At 32.6% G+C, this 15,954-nt stretch overlaps 4 protein-coding genes across 4 annotated transcripts; all 4 read right to left on the bottom strand.

Moving 5' to 3' along the window:
• Positions 1-367: 367 nt before the first annotated feature.
• Positions 368-1,327, bottom strand: LOC116142410 (NDR1/HIN1-like protein 2). The gene has a single exon (XM_031427827.1). It carries the CDS (start codon positions 1,325-1,327, stop codon positions 368-370), a length of 960 nt encoding a protein of 319 aa, XP_031283687.1.
• Positions 1,328-5,223: 3,896 nt separating this feature from the next.
• LOC116142409 lies at positions 5,224-5,943 on the bottom strand. Its single transcript, XM_031427826.1, has one exon. The coding sequence runs from the start codon at positions 5,941-5,943 to the stop codon at positions 5,224-5,226; it is 720 nt and encodes a 239-aa protein (XP_031283686.1).
• Positions 5,944-6,499: 556 nt separating this feature from the next.
• LOC116142407 lies at positions 6,500-7,321 on the bottom strand. Its single transcript, XM_031427825.1, has 2 exons — positions 7,097-7,321; positions 6,500-6,958 (listed from the first exon to the last, which is right to left on the bottom strand). Exons 1-2 carry the CDS (start codon positions 7,217-7,219, stop codon positions 6,500-6,502), a joined length of 582 nt encoding a protein of 193 aa, XP_031283685.1. The 5' UTR covers positions 7,220-7,321.
• Positions 7,322-8,271: 950 nt separating this feature from the next.
• Positions 8,272-15,228, bottom strand: LOC116142436 (exocyst complex component EXO70A1-like). The gene is made up of 11 exons (XM_031427853.1): positions 15,014-15,228; positions 14,812-14,907; positions 13,892-14,097; positions 12,885-13,109; positions 12,207-12,345; positions 11,924-12,136; positions 10,446-10,651; positions 9,920-10,117; positions 9,734-9,833; positions 8,623-8,852; positions 8,272-8,517 (listed from the first exon to the last, which is right to left on the bottom strand). The coding sequence occupies exons 1-11, from the start codon at positions 15,170-15,172 to the stop codon at positions 8,394-8,396; spliced, it is 1,896 nt and encodes a 631-aa protein (XP_031283713.1). The 5' UTR covers positions 15,173-15,228; the 3' UTR covers positions 8,272-8,393.
• Between the last annotated feature and the right edge of the window lie 726 nt (positions 15,229-15,954).

The raw sequence follows: 15,954 nt of genomic DNA, 5'->3' as shown, positions 1-15,954 counted from the left end.
CTAATATTTAAACAATGGTTAGAAACTTATGTTGAAATAATTATGAGTTTTGTAATATAATAGAAGGGAAAAATTAAAATAATAGTAATTAAAATGGTCAAATATACCCCTAATTTTAATCAATTAAGTCACAACATTATTTTCTTTCATCTTTCCATTACCTGAATTGATAAAAGAACAATAAAGAAGTGATAAAAGATTGATTTCCCAATACATTAATTTTCGGCAACTTTACAAACAATGTATGAGTATGAGATTTCTCTAATATTAACAGCTCAATTAATCACAGTTGCTTTAATTAAGATTGAAGAAGATCAAGACCACAAGAAGAAGAAAAATCTAAAAGAAAAAATAAAAATAAAAAGAGTCACAAATCAACGTTGCAGTCATCAGGATTTCCTTTCATCTTTCCATTACCTGAATTGCCTTCAAAATTAACCTTCAAATCCGTACACAACATTCTCGTCTGCACAGGTCTTGAACGTTTAAGGAATAATCCCGAATCAACTTCCCACCATACATAAATTTTCAAAACAAACGTTAACCCACCTTTCTTTTTGTTCCTCATCTCCGCCACCACCTTCTTATCCGGAGGCTTCTCCCCCTGTTGTTTACTATCCGCCGTAGACACCTTCACCCTAATCGTCTTCTTTTCATTTGAACCAACTACTAACAAAGGGTTATTTTGACCACCCTCGGAAATAGACGACGCAAGAAAATCATCGTCGTTGAGGAAAATAGAATTTTGCATACGATCAAAAATAAGTTTTGTTCCCCAACGTTTGTTTTCGATCGTTAAATTTCCTTCCCACGAAGATGAAAAGTTATTATTAGATGATACGTTGAAGTTTTTTACGTAAAACGAATCGATATGAAAAATTGGAAACTTTGGACGTACGACAATCCACAAAATCAAACCACCCAAGCAAACAAAAATAATTAACAAAATCATTCCTGACGACATCCCTTTGGGGAACCCGCCTTTGTCTTGACGACGGTAAGGCGGCGTGTAACACGTATCCGGTGGCACTGTCGGTGGTGGTGGCATAAAATGTTGTTGTTGATGAGGGTGATATTGGTCGTATGAAGAATTAGGGTCAGGGCTAGGGTCAGGGAAGCCTGGTGGATTATATGGAGGATAGCCCATTGCAGGTGGGTAACCTATGGCTGGTGGGTAACCTGTTGCCGGATTTGGATCGGGAGGTACAACGGGCGGAATGCATGTGGGAGCGGTGGAAGCAGCGTAGAAGGGCGGTGGCGGTGGAAGTGGGTGTTTATGATGGTTTGTGGTGGAGGATTGACCATTTGTTTCTCCCGATTCTTCCATGATTTGGTGTACGTTCTCCCTCTCTCTCGGAGAATTCGTCAAGAAAGAATGAGAGAGAGGAGAGAAAGTATGAGATGAGAAAAATGAGAGAGAGGAGAGAAAGTATGAGATGAGAAAGCCAAATCAGAACAAAATGGTAAAAAGAGAGAGTTATATGTGTATATATGGCTTTTCACTCCTCTTTATTCACATAATAATTTTAAGTCAAAATTGAAACGAAAAAAAATATAAAAAATATAATTGAATTATTTTACATTGCTTTTCGTAATGCAGACCTTGTTTACGGTCAATAATTAACGGTTTCATCTAATACTATTAAAATAAAAAAAACTAGTCAGAATTTTTTCTATTAAAAGAAAGCACTAAAAAATTATAAGTTTTTAACTGGTTGTTGATTTTGGATTTTACATTTTATGAAAGTAATGAGTAGTCACTCACCTCACGTTTGATTGACACATTAAAACTTTCAAGACATTAATATTGAAGATTGACTATATACATATCTCTATAGATAATCGTATATAATTACAATATCTATGAAAAATGATATGTTATGGTGGGTGGGTAAGGTAATAAAAAAAATGCTAAAAGGAGGTCAACCATTGAGTGATATTGAGGGGGGCTGATATGTGATTCAGTTGCCTTTTGTGGTTTACTAAAACGAGGAAGATCATAAGTAGCAGACTTTTATATTAAAGGCAAGTAATAAAGAATTTGCTTAAGGATGAGTAATAAAGATTAAAAAGTGGAGGCATGTATCTACAAAGATGGTTTACCGCGTCTTATACACTAAGGGTTGTTTATCTAAACTTATAAGTCGATCAAACTAGTTTATAAGTTCTAAAATTAAGCTGACATGTTTGTTTATAGATTTTTTGAGTTTATAAGAAAAAAAAAATAAGTTGGGGGGAGGTACTTTTTTTTTTTTGCTTATAAGCACTCTGCTTAAAAGTTAGTTTGACCAAGTATATTACCACATTATTCTTGTTTAATTTTAAAATTCCATAGTATACCCTTATTTAATGTAGTACCTTTTTTAGTCATTTTATAATAAAATGTACTTATAAGCGACATTTTACCAAATACGTCAACTACTTATCAGTCACTTATAAGTACTTTAACCAAACACGTAATTTCTTAAAATTTCAAATACTTATAAGCTAATTTTCATAAGTTCAGACAAACACCCCCTAAATTTTTTTACATAATTCTTAGGTTATGAGATTACTGGGATAATATTATCTTATATTACTTACTTTAGTATATTTGATTGTCAAATAATATAAGATTTCGGTAATCTTTCAAAATCAATAGTAATTACTGTTGATTATATTAATGGTAATTTAAATATCACAATTTTCTTAGGTATTTTAAAATTAATTGGTAATATTAATTTTGTTACAATTTTACCCTTAACTATTAAAAATTTTGGACAATAATGCCCTTGCTTTGAAACAATTTACAAAAATATTCATGGACTATTTTATCCTTATATACACAATTTTTAGGACATAAATACCCTTGAACTTGAAAACAATTACCCAAGAATAGTGGCCGAAACTGGCCACCATCGCCGGCCATTGGTGTTGGAACGGCGCACGACCGACCGGATGTGGCCGATTGTGCACCGATCTGGTTGTTAACGGCCAGATCAGCGTATGGTCAATCATATCCAATTGGTCGTGCTTCGTTTCGACCACCACCGCCGGAATCTGGCAGTGGCTTGGGTGGCTGGGGTATTTTTGTTAATTTTTTAACTTTTATTAAGGGCGTGTTTTAACTAAATTCTCAAATATAGGGGGTTAAAAATAATCTAAATAATAATATTAAAAAAAAAAAGACAATTCAGTAATATATATAACATATCTACCAATTTATTTAAATCTAACCAAACACATTTAATATAAAATTCTCAGTAATCTCTAGATAATTTATGTCCCCCTTAATATAACATTCTCACTAATACAACATTTCCTACACCAAATGCACCCTTAAGTGTTTTAACAGCTGATCAAATGTAATTATTATCTGGATAAAACTTGCGCCGGCTAGGTGAAAAGACACTTGTAGAACTATTTGTATTCTAACAATGTACATATTATGATGATTTACAATATATACTGTCAAGAGTAATATTATATGTACATAAAATTCTTATAAAGTTTTTTATATAAAGTGATGTGACAGAAATGAATGGAAGTTTGTATTCACTCTTCCATTTATTTTCTGCAACATCACCTTGTATAGAAATATTTGTAAAATTTATTTCTTTATCTAGCATTATTGATATTGTAAATACATGAATATGCACTTGATTCATGAATCAAACACTTATATACATCATTCATATGATATATACATATATACATATATACATACAGTAGAACCTCTCTATAGCGATACTCTATATAGAAATAACTTTCATGTAGTCATAAAAACTTCCGATCCCAACTTGGGCCAGATATAAATAATAATAAACTTCACATTATAATAAGTTATAATTTTTCTAGGTCCCGTCTTAAGGAACTTACTCTATATAGTAATAATTATATGCATATTTCAAAAAATATATGCTATATTACATTAAAAGTTTAAGATGAAATAAAATATTTATTTAAAATTGTTTGGGACAATGATTTATGCTTTAAAGTTGTTACTGTATCTTTTATCTTGTAGGTACATAATAAGCCATCACCATAGACACCTTCTTGTTGAAGCCAAAATATTTTTAGCTCTCAAGCATGTTTAGAGCTTCTTGACATAAATTTTTTGGTATTTTCGTACTATCATCCTCAAGATTATCTCCTTCCTCTTCTTGTCTAATTTCAGTAATGATTTCTTTTTCAATTAAAATATACACGACTAGTTGCTCATTTGAATTATTAAGGAACACATCAATATCCATTTGATTATTGTAGTGAAGTTGTCGAATCTGATCACTCAATTTTACAGTGACTCTTGATATCTATTTACATGCTATCCTAATGCTATTGAAACAATTAATTGAAATCGTAATACTACTAAAACATGAATTATAAAATACGAAATCAAAATAGAAATTCTTGTAACCACACCTCTATTAAATTATAATCTCCTATAGTAATAAATTTAATTGGCTTCAACATTATTACTATAAAGAGGTTCTACTATATATATATACATGCACTTTATTCATGAATAAAAGTATAAAACCCTTAAAATTCCAAGACTCATGAATATTATCATAGAGATAAACTTATATAGGTTACATACAATGTTTATATTAATAAGCACTTTCCATATTACATGTATGAACTCAAAATCAAGTGTACGTTTAATTATTGACAAAACTTTTCAATGTTTTATAAGGAATTTCTATTAACAACTTTCCATATTACATGTATGAACTCAAAATCAAAGTGTGTTTAATTATTGACAAAACTTTTCAATGTTTTATAAGGAATTTCTATTAACAACTTTCCCTATTACATGTATGAAATCATAATCAAAGTGTGTTTAATTATTGACAAAACTTTTCAATGGAGACTAATCTTTTGAAAAGTCCACCTCATAAAAGTCATTCCTCGTGTTATACCCAATTAAGTTAATTCCATTTAATTAAAACTAATTCATTTTCATTTAAAGTAATTAAATTTCACTACACTCGTAGTATAATATTCTGAATAAAGAAAGATTTTAGTGGTTTATATATTTTGAAATTCAGTCACCAATTTATTAGAAGCTTTAAAAAATTTTAATATTCTAAGATAATTTTTTCTGAAAATTCAAGCCTTCAGAAATGAATAATACCTAATTTCTATTTTTAAGAAATATAATATAACCTGAATCCAGAACAAAGAAGAAAGTCTAATAATAATATGAAAATTAAGAGTTAAAAAAATTGTATTTCATGAAATTCATGAATCAGAGAGCCTTACAACAACATCACAAAAACTGTTTTCTCCTCCAATATTATTAGTCAAGCTACCATTTCCTGCTAAAACCCTAACATTTAACCCTAAACAATAAGGATTCACAAGAAATCGTCTTCTCCAAGTGAGACAATACTTAGCTTTATACGTTGTCCAGATGCTCAATCTCATGCTAAAACGCACCATTCCATTCTTTTTAGCATCTTCAATGTCTCTCAAGACCGGATACTCTACGATCGGTTGATCGCCCTCGTACCCACTTGTTGCAAATTTCATTTTCAAATTTTTTCCTTCCTTCACCTCCAAGTCGAATCCATCAACTGATGTAATTGCTAATGCGTCGTTTTCTTTATAAAATATCATGCTCTCGATACGTTCCAATGAGAGTTCCAAGGCGACATTAGGGTTGTACACAGAGATATTAGCCACCCATTGGGCAGCTAACTTTGTATTTGATACAGTAAAATTTGAAAGAGTTAGGGAGTTTATTTGAACAAGGGGCGGTTTCGGACCAAGAGAGGACGTCATTACCATAATCAAAGTACAACTAAAAATCATAATCGAAATTAAGGTTGTGACAACCTGAAGAATATTATTTGTTCTTGCGCTTGTAGATTCTCCTGACGACCCATAATTCTCTGGTACCAACACCGTATATGGCATGTTTTTGTAATGGAACTCATTTGAAGAAGACGCGGCCGCCATATGGATGGATGAATTAATCTTCTTAAAAGAGAAATCCAAGAGAGATTAATTGAGAGAAAGAGAGAAATGGAGATGATGAAAACTTGATTTTGAATTTTTTGTGGTGTTGTCAGGATGAACGATTAGTGTTTATTGTTATATNAATCAAAGTGTGTTTAATTATTGACAAAACTTTTCAATGGAGACTAATCTTTTGAAAAGTCCACCTCATAAAAGTCATTCCTCGTGTTATACCCAATTAAGTTAATTCCATTTAATTAAAACTAAATCATTTTCATTTAAAGTAATTAAATTTCACTACACTCGTGGTATAATATTCTGAATAAAGAAAGATTTTAGTGGTTTATATATTTTGAAATTCAGTCACCAATTTATTAGAAGCTTTAAAAAATTTTAATATTCTAAGATAATTTTTTCTGAAAATTCAAGCCTTCAGAAATGAATAATACCTAATTTCTATTTTTAAGAAATATAATATAACCTGAATCCAGAACAAAGAAGAAAGTCTAATAATAATATGAAAATTAAGAGTTAAAAAAATTGTATTTCATGAAATTCATGAATCAGAGAGCCTTACAACAACATCACAAAAACTGTTTTCTCCTCCAATATTATTAGTCAAGCTACCATTTCCTGCTAAAACCCTAACATTTAACCCTAAACAATAAGGATTCACAAGAAATCGTCTTCTCCAAGTGAGACAATACTTAGCTTTATACGTTGTCCAGATGCTCAATCTCATGCTAAAACGCACCATTCCATTCTTTTTAGCATCTTCAATGTCTCTCAAGACCGGATACTCTACGATCGGTTGATCGCCCTCGTACCCACTTGTTGCAAATTTCATTTTCAAATTTTTTCCTTCCTTCACCTCCAAGTCGAATCCATCAACTGATGTAATTGCTAATGCGTCGTTTTCTTTATAAAATATCATGCTCTCGATACGTTCCAATAAGAGTTCCAAGGCGACATTAGGGTTGTACACAGAGATATTAGCCACCCATTGGGCAGCTAACTTTGTATTTGATACAGTAAAATTTGAAAGAGTTAGGGAGTTTATTTGAACAAGGGGCGGTTTCGGACCAAGAGAGGACGTCATTACCATAATCAAAGTACAACTAAAAATCATAATCGAAATTAAGGTTGTGACAACCTGAAGAATATTATTTGTTCTTGCACTTGTAGATTCTCCTGACGACCCATGATTCTCTGGTACCAACACCGTATATGGCATGTTTTTGTAATGGAACTCAGTTGAAGAAGACGCGGCCGCCATATGGATGGATGAATTAATCTTCTTGAAAGAGAAATCCAAGAGAGATTAATTGAGAGAAAGAGAGAAATGGAGATGATGAAAACTTGATTTTGAATTTTTTGTGGTGTTGTCAGGATGAACGATTAGTGTTTATTGTTAAACATATATATATATATATAGAGAGAGAGAGAGAGAGAGAGAGAGAGAGAGAGAGAGAGAATTAGAAGAGATGAAACCGCGTGAGGAAACACATAACATTTCTAAAATAATTTAATGTATTTTTGGGACATAATTGTTGATACAAATAAATAATATAAAGTGTTATTTGACTAAATAAAGAAAGAATTATTTTTATTTTTTCTGTCAAATAATGTGGAAAAGGCAAAATAGGAAAGTGAAAAGGCGTCTTAATTAGCTGAAATGGTCTAATTCTTAAGGCTGGATAAGGGTGTGATTGTGGTCAAACAGGTCATTCTCGGCCAGTCAAATTAAGCAGTTAGGCGTTTGTTAGCACGTCCTCTTTATATACTGTATATATATAAGGATAATAATAATATATACAAGTGTGAACGCGATAAACATTAAAGTCATAATTTTTAACATTTCAGAAACGAAATTTCTTTTATTAAATTGTATAAATTTAGTTTTACAACTTATATATATCCGAATTAATATCATATTGGGGTGATGCTTCGTCCTCCGTCTAGGAATTTTTTTATTTTAATAAAATTATCTCGTCCTGTTGAGATTCACTCATAAAAAAATATATATTAGGGTAACGCTTCTACAAGTAAAAGGAAATAAAAACAAAAGAAGAAGAAAGTAATATATAAGAAGGATAAATAGAGCTTATTTTTAGAGCAATAATATGACTAATAATATTCCACAAATATTTTGACAGACTTTAGGAAATTAGAATAATTGACATTAAGACATTGGATTAATTTACATTTTATTCAAGCCAAATGTAACTCCTCTTTGATCAATCGTTACACATTAATAGTTATTTTTTTTTTTTTTTTTTTTTTAAAGTTTGATTCAATAATGTTACAGGGATAATTAATGAACAACAGTTTTTAATTTTAAATATAAAACTCATGCAGGGAAAGGGATATATCACTTGGCACATTACATAAGCTTAGCTTTGCATACAGAATAAACAAAATCTCAGGGGAATTATTAAGAAATTTCAAAATCAATTATATCGCCTTTGATCGTTCCACTGCTTACCCTCGAAGAATTCATTCAACATGCGTTCTAGATCCTCGGTACTGTATCTGATGTACTTTTGGGGATTTTTTCCGTTCTCGATCATAGGCCTGTATGCATACAAACACAAATCTCATTTTGCATAAACAAAGGGAAGGAGGAATGCTGGTCTTATGAGTTTAATATATGAATGAAACGAGATACGGGGAACTTGCCCGAAACGTCTGATGAAAGATCTGTAGGCAGGCAAGAGAACTTCTGCAACAGCGAGCCTTAAAGATTCGCGCAACTCACTGTCGGGAACTGTCCACTGAGATTGCCGGTGATGAAGTTCCTCAAATTGAGTATTGAATATCTTGAACCTATCTTTTATCATCGCTCTCGAAACGCTGGTTGAATCACCTCCAAAACCACCTGGACCCTGAACAGAGAGACACTGCAGAATCTACATTTACAGAAACCAAACAGATTAGCCCAACTGTCCACATTACATTTTTGTCAAAATGAAAGAGTGAAGTACAACCCATCATGGATAATAAGGGCTAAAAGCTAGTAAATGTGAAATAAGAGAACTCCAATTTAAAGGAACTGTGATGATTTATTAGACACAAAAAAGTGCTTAAGTTCTCATGAATTTTCCCAAACACCAAATTAAATTTAGCCGAGTATAAGCTCACAACCAGATTGAAATACCCCTTGTCCAACTCCTGCCCAACAAAATAAAAGAGCACTTTGATCCTCACATATGATGATTTATCTTACAAATCAAACCGTCACAGACAAAAAGCTTTAACAACCAATAAAAATGTCTTCAAGGGAACCCCAGAATTTGATTTGTAAGCTAGCAGGATATTTAGATTGCTGTCTAAAGTTACTAATGTAGAAAGTAAGACCGAATCCAATCTCACGCATGTCTAATCACCTGAGCTAATGTCCAAGGGAACAATGCATATGCAGTCTGTCTAAAAGGGTGACTAAATTTTTTATACAAGGTATAAATATTTCAATAGTATTAACGCAGGTTTGAAATTTCCAAACAATTCCAACAGTTCAGATTCAGTAACATTTTCGAACAACACTAACTTAACTCCAAGGATGCTCCAGATAGTAAGAAAGAAAAAATAGAAACTGATGCAAGAATAAGTTTGTTTAATAACTCAGAGACAAAAAGGAAGTGTAGTTTCAGGTTGTAAGAGACATGGTTGATATGAAAAAAGATCTATGTTTCAACGAAATCAAGGAGTAGATACTCATAAAGGCTTTAAGCCTCATCAAGATAAGTAGAAGGGATTCTGATGCCAAAATATGCATGGTTAAAGGTATAACCTTTGCCCAAGAAACCCTCTTATACTGATTTGCATGCTGCTGCACAATCCTTCGGTGTATTTGCACCCAATCATCTCCCAATACCTCTTTTGCTTCTGACCTGAAAATAAAAAATGATCAAAATGACTCACACGTGTGGACAAGGGACAATTACCTTTCCAATAAGATAGCTGGATAGAATAAAACCTCCGCACAGATCTCACTATGTAGTGAACATTGTTCATAAGAAACAATTGGGTTAATGCAGGATCTTTATATTGCCTGGATTTCCCATCCAGGTTATTGTGGAGAGCCATTATAATCCTTGTAGTTACAGCTTCCAATTTAGCTGCTGGATTACCTTCATCAAACTCTTCAAACAGTAGCTTCAATGTTGTTTGGTAGCTGAACATATAAAATTGTTGACAGTCAGATGCATGATGATGCACGATTACTGCTAAACAAACAATTTTACAGCACAAGGAAAATATAAATGGATGGCAATACAAGACAGCAATTAAAACCGACATATTAAATTTGAAAGTATGATAGGATAAAACTTGAGAGAAACTAATACAAGTTACGATCTCATGAGCAGAGCCATCAATTAGATATATATTTGTGTATACATCAAAGCAAATTAGTAATCATAGATAATCAAAGAAAATAGCCATATCCTCTCATGAAAAAACTAGTAGAGCAAGAAGTAGAAAGCACAACAATCACAACTTACTCAAATAGAAACTTTACATAATTTATCACATAGCTTGTCAAAGGATGGACGGTTCCATCAAAAACAGCAGTCTTTGTAGCATCTTTTTCAACTGCTTCTTCAAAATCACCAAATGTCTCTTGTGCTGTCTGAGCTAGCCTCTTTGTCAAGCTGATTGAAGCTTCTCGCATTTCCATGCAAGCTTTACTCCCAAACAGATAATGGATCTGCCCCAACCAACCAACCAACGGGAAGGAAAAAAAGAAATCAGTCTACAAGTCAAGTAAATAAATTGACATCTGTCTCCAAAGTGTGTTTTCAGTGAAAAATAAAAAATTCAAAACAAACCTACCAGAAGCCTGAAAGTTCCAAACCAAAGTTAAACCTTGAGACTCATATTTCCCAGTCTTTCTTTTTAAGTTCTAAATTTTTTTTTAAAATAACATCTTAATGTCCTTTTGCACAACTTTTCTAGAATTTTCTGTTACTCTTATCAAGAATTTTCAGTAAGCCCTCAGTGAAGCAAATTTTCCTTACCATTTATCTGTATTTGAAGCAAATTTTGCAATTTTCTCCCCATTATCCTTTCTTCCTGCTTCCCAAATTAGAAACTACAGAGTATTAAAAGTCCTTTTATCTGAATTTTACAGTTAGCAAGCACTTACAATTGTCTAGAAATGATCTATTGCCAATCGCGCAACCCATATCAATGTGATTAAAGCGAGGGGCTACTCGTACTAATAGAAAATCTTCCCATTTGCCTTTAGTATATCCAAAATACATATTGATCAACATTAAATTTACTGAAGCAATCACTTTCTGGGATTTTCACTGTGTATTATGGAGTTAAATGTTGTTATGGCTTCAAATATCTCATCATGTTCTCAAACCCCTTCCAGAATTACAGTTTCTGTTGTGTCCCAATAAACAAACTAACATTGAGCCATCATCTTACGATCAATACCTTATTGATAAATCCAGTTCACGCCCCATAGAATGTACTCCAGTGACACTTAGTTCATAGGAGAAAAGCTGAGAGTGGGGCCTCAAAAACTCCAATAATTCTTATTTACAAGGGCATGACTTCATTTAGTTCATCCACTCAGGACCAAAGAGAGAGTGAAAGGTCATGTACTCAAAGTAAAGCATGTAGCAGTATTCACTAATTGAAAATATAACTTACCAAAAATGAAGTTCAGACAATTAAAATCCAAACTTCAGAACCCAAGATGGACCCTCGACACCATATTACTGGTTGTTGCTGCATACTTACTATTGACATGATGTGGCATTACTCTTTTATTGTCACATAATTCATCTTCATTTAATAAGGATTTTTTCTTTTGATGACTCCATGAATTTTACACCATAGTCGCAAATTTTATATGTGGAGTATTGTTCATTCCAAAAATTTAATGCATAACTGAATTAACTAACAAAATGTCAAAAAATTGTGTAATCATGGTACAGTTCTTATAAATTCACAAACTTTATCATACCTCTGACTGAAGTTCTCTCATTATCTCGTACATGTCTAAAAGCACAAATAACTTTTCAGGTGACCTCCTGCTTTTGGCAATAGCCTCTCCGAAACTAAGAAGGACAGACACACTGTTTGCAGTGACTTCAGCAAAAATTGGATCCCTGAGAGTATTGACACCCTCAAGTATTTGATCACAGATTTTCCTTTCCCCAGCAAAGAGCAGTTTTACCTGTGAAGCATTAAAATCTAATTAGGAATTATTATCAACTGATTGAGCAGAAGCAAATATAAATCCTTACAGCAATCCGCATGTGATGTATCCAATTCCCAATCTTAGCCTCCAAAACCTCCCATGGCATTTTCTGTACATCCTCTTTACTCAGTCTCTCTACGCCTAGTTTTCTGAGGCTCTGTTCCAAAACTGAAGAACGGATATCCCTGTAAACATAGTATACTAGGCCTTCAATACTCAAAAGATAGGGAAGAAATAAACAAAAGATGCAGACCAAGCCCCAATGTCATATATTTATAGATACTTATAAGTAATGTAATCAATAAATAATCATTAAAATAAAATGGAAGAAACAAAAATCTAACATGCAACCAGAAAAAAGAAAAAACCATTCATCTTCGATTAACCATGTTTGCTTATTTTTTTATTTTTTTGGTAACCCGTTTGCTTCTTATTGTGTTGGTTAGATCATGAATAAGTCATTGCTTATCATCTTAGCCAGCATCAAACAGTCCATATGCAAAACATTAAATATGAAAGTTGAACATTGTACATTCAACAACTCTTCTGAAGCATGGAATTGAAAAGGGCACTACAAACATATCGAGGTTAATTTTATAAAGCATTCTCCCCCTACATATATCAATTTCTAAATTAAAAATAAACTAGATTCAAGAGCTAAAGTTGTAATAAATAAGCTTGGGATGAACAACAGCACTGAATTAAGGTAAAAAAACAGAAAAACCTGTATATTCTAAATAGCTGTTGTTGGTGGCCAGCTAGAGCCATTTGTTGGGCTAAATCATGCAGCAATGGCAGAACCCTTGGTGGTATAAGAGTTGGAGGTTTAAAAACAGCAGTTTGCAAGCTCTTCTGTTGCTCAGAATGACTCTTACCACCATCATTTTCGTCTGATGGCCGTAGAGAATTGGGAAGACAATCAAAAAGACGATCAGGTTCCACAGGCTGGCTGAAATTCAGAAAAGAAACAACTTACTTGAAAATCTATATTCATAGCACACTAGAAACAACCTTACACAGTTAGAAACTTCTCAAGAATTCAAAATGATTCATCGAACATAGAGCACATAATTGAAATAGAGGAATGTTCTAACTTCATCAAAAGGTAAACAAACATGTACAAATAGAAGGAATTGATTGTCTCTGATTCGATGAGGTACTGAAAGGCATAATAAATGGAGGGAACTACGTAAAGATCTGAATCACTTCGTAGACAAATAACCAAAGGAACCAAATTGCCATGTAATTGGAGCACTTCACATAATTTTTTTCTTACCAAATATAAAGTTTAGCAATCTTCAGAGCAAAAAAGAAGAAATTTTCTTCCATCTAGTGGTAGTAGACCACAAAGATATGAATAGCCTTTAACCATCTCTCAAAGACTGATACCCTTATCATTTTTGAAGAACTGTTGCAATCCAACAATTCCAATAAGATGCAAACAGAGTTCAGTATCACATTTTAAGTTTGCCAATTGCAAGTGAAGTTGGGATTACAAAGTACTAAGCGAAATTATCATGCCATATGATTAAATCTGAGAGAAAATTGAATATATTTCACAAACCACTAGGAAGCAGAGTAAAGGGGTACAACAGACATGTGCAGAAAGAACTGAAGCTTGTTAAACAAAATTTAGCTAGAAAATCAAAGAAGATGAGATTCTAAGAAGAAAGGGCTACTCAAGGAGAAAATATAAATACATAAATAAAGATTTATCTATGAGAAGCCAACCTGTAATTTTTTAATAGCTGTCTGAACTCTTCTTCAAGCTTTGAGATCGCTTTTCCAAGCAAGTTGTTACATTGGTTAAGCACTCCATTGCTGCTCTTAAAACTTTGATTATTGCTGAAAAATTTAATATTGCTTCTCAACTGATCAATTGCTTCTAGGTAGCTTTCTAAGTCCTCATGTGGACCCCTAAGAATTTTTGCCTCTGCCTAAACATTTCAATCGAATAAAAGATTAGCACTGAAAATCAAATGCTACAAATTACAATGTAAACAATACTCATCAAAATCTACAATATAACTAAAGAAATAATGATCCCTCGTGACCATGTAATTAACCCTTGTAGAACACTCAGTATAAAGATGAAAACCAACTTCAAGACTCTTTTTTCCCTCTTCAGGCTTACCAATACCATGGATCCCATAATATTTATGTTACAAGTTTAGTTAAATTGCCTATGGTACCAGTGAAAGTAAAGCATTGGAAGAGAAAAGTTCAGTTAAGAACAGTAGTAATAATTAAGACAAATTGGTAAGCATCACTTGAAGAAATCTCTTTACAAATTCCCATGTGAAACATATGCTACCATTGACAGGGCACAATAGAAAGCTCCCATTTGTCTCAGTTTCAGGCAAATTTCATCTAATAAGAATTTAAGTATCTCTATCAAACAAAACTATAACTATATTTAATATAAACAAATAAAAGATCATCTTTAATTTGTATAGAAATATACAAGAGATAAATCTTATACAAAACATAAAAAATTATATTTCCCTACAGCTTTTCTTAATCTACACGGTTCAAATCGGAAACTCAAATTATAATAGTCTTCTAGAACAACTAATAAAGTAAACTTATAAATTTCATTTCATCTTCACTTAACAACGATTCATTTCAAAATCAAAATGCATTAAACAAACCTTGCGAGTGAGGTCAAATTGACCTAAAATAACCTCAGCAGACTTCAACGTCTTATCAATATTCTCATGCGCTCTCCTAATCGAATGCGTCCTTATCTACCGAAACAACAACAACAAAAAAATAAATAAATAAATCGTAAAAATCAAAAATAAAAAAATAAAATATTTTTCCAGATTAATTCAATTCCATCAAAAACTCAACCTGCGTCGGACGCATAGCCGTCTCAAGCGCCGAGAGCCGGTAATCAAAGGAGCCGAGAATGTTCACCATGTTATCGGTGATGGTCTGGCTCTTGTGCAGCGACTCTTTTACAGTAGCCGCCCGCTGTCGTAATGCGTCCATTGCCTTTGGCACGCCCATGGCTTGTTTCTTTTCTTCAATTCAAAACTCAAAATCTTCAAAGAGTTGATAATGTGAAATGTCAATCGAATTGGCGTGTTTCAGACGTTAGCATGTTTTAGGTGATTTGATTTTGATAGTTTGATTTTTCATCTTTCTTTTTTTTTTTTTTTTTTTAATTTTCCGGCTTAATTTTTCTTGTAGAGAAAACGGACAAGAAATGAAGTAGTTATGAAGGAATATATATGGGATGAGCTCGTCAGGCAGTTGTGGGTACGGTGCAACTATGCGGGACCTGTTTTTCTTTTTTACATTATTTTATCATATATATTTAAATCCACGTTACTTTTTAAATTTAAAAAAATTAAATTAAAAACATCCCCTGGTAAATTAACTTTGGGCCCTTGGTCTTTGCTTTGTTCTCTCTTAAAGGAGATTCTGTGGATTGGATAAGAAAGAAGAGGAGTTTTTTTTTATTTTTTATTTTTTTTTAAATAATAATATAAACAAATTTAGGTAGCTTGATTTAGGGCTGCAAACAAACCAAACTGTTCGCGAACAGCTCGATGTTCATTCGATAACTGTTTAACTCAACTTGATAACAAATTGTTCGCAAACAATTCGATGTTCGTTCGATAATATGTTCGATTTGAGTTCTAACATGGGATGTTCGTTCGATTATGTTTGCGAACATTATACGTTCGACTGATCCATCTGTTAGCGCACAATCTGTTCGATTATTCGTTCGTTTATGTACGAAAAATATGGTATACATTATTATAATTTTTATATATTTTTTCTTT

Source organism: Pistacia vera, unplaced genomic scaffold (assembly GCF_008641045.1).
Source record: "Pistacia vera cultivar Batoury unplaced genomic scaffold, PisVer_v2 Contig408, whole genome shotgun sequence".
In the NCBI taxonomy this organism is placed as follows: Eukaryota; Viridiplantae; Streptophyta; class Magnoliopsida; order Sapindales; family Anacardiaceae; genus Pistacia; species Pistacia vera.
Note: the sequence above shows the minus strand (reverse complement) of the source record. Positions and strands in the feature narration are given on the sequence as shown.

Excerpts from the sequence above, each read along its gene's own strand:
- LOC116142410 (XM_031427827.1), bottom strand. The coding sequence starts at position 1,327 with ATGGAAGAATCGGGAGAAACAAATGGTCAATCCTCCACCACAAACCAT.
- LOC116142409 (XM_031427826.1), bottom strand. The coding sequence starts at position 5,943 with ATGGCGGCCGCGTCTTCTTCAAATGAGTTCCATTACAAAAACATGCCA.
- LOC116142407 (XM_031427825.1), bottom strand. The coding sequence starts at position 7,219 with ATGGCGGCCGCGTCTTCTTCAACTGAGTTCCATTACAAAAACATGCCA. Across the intron at positions 6,959-7,096 it reads GAACAAATAATATTCTTCAG|TTAGCTGCCCAATGGGTGGC; the intron begins GTTGTCACAACC and ends TCAAATACAAAG.
- LOC116142436 (XM_031427853.1), bottom strand. The coding sequence starts at position 15,172 with ATGGGCGTGCCAAAGGCAATGGACGCATTACGACAGCGGGCGGCTACT. Across the intron at positions 14,098-14,811 it reads AATTTGACCTCACTCGCAAG|GCAGAGGCAAAAATTCTTAG; the intron begins GTTTGTTTAATG and ends TGAAATGTTTAG. Across the intron at positions 9,834-9,919 it reads ATAGTGAGATCTGTGCGGAG|GTCAGAAGCAAAAGAGGTAT; the intron begins GTTTTATTCTAT and ends TTTTATTTTCAG.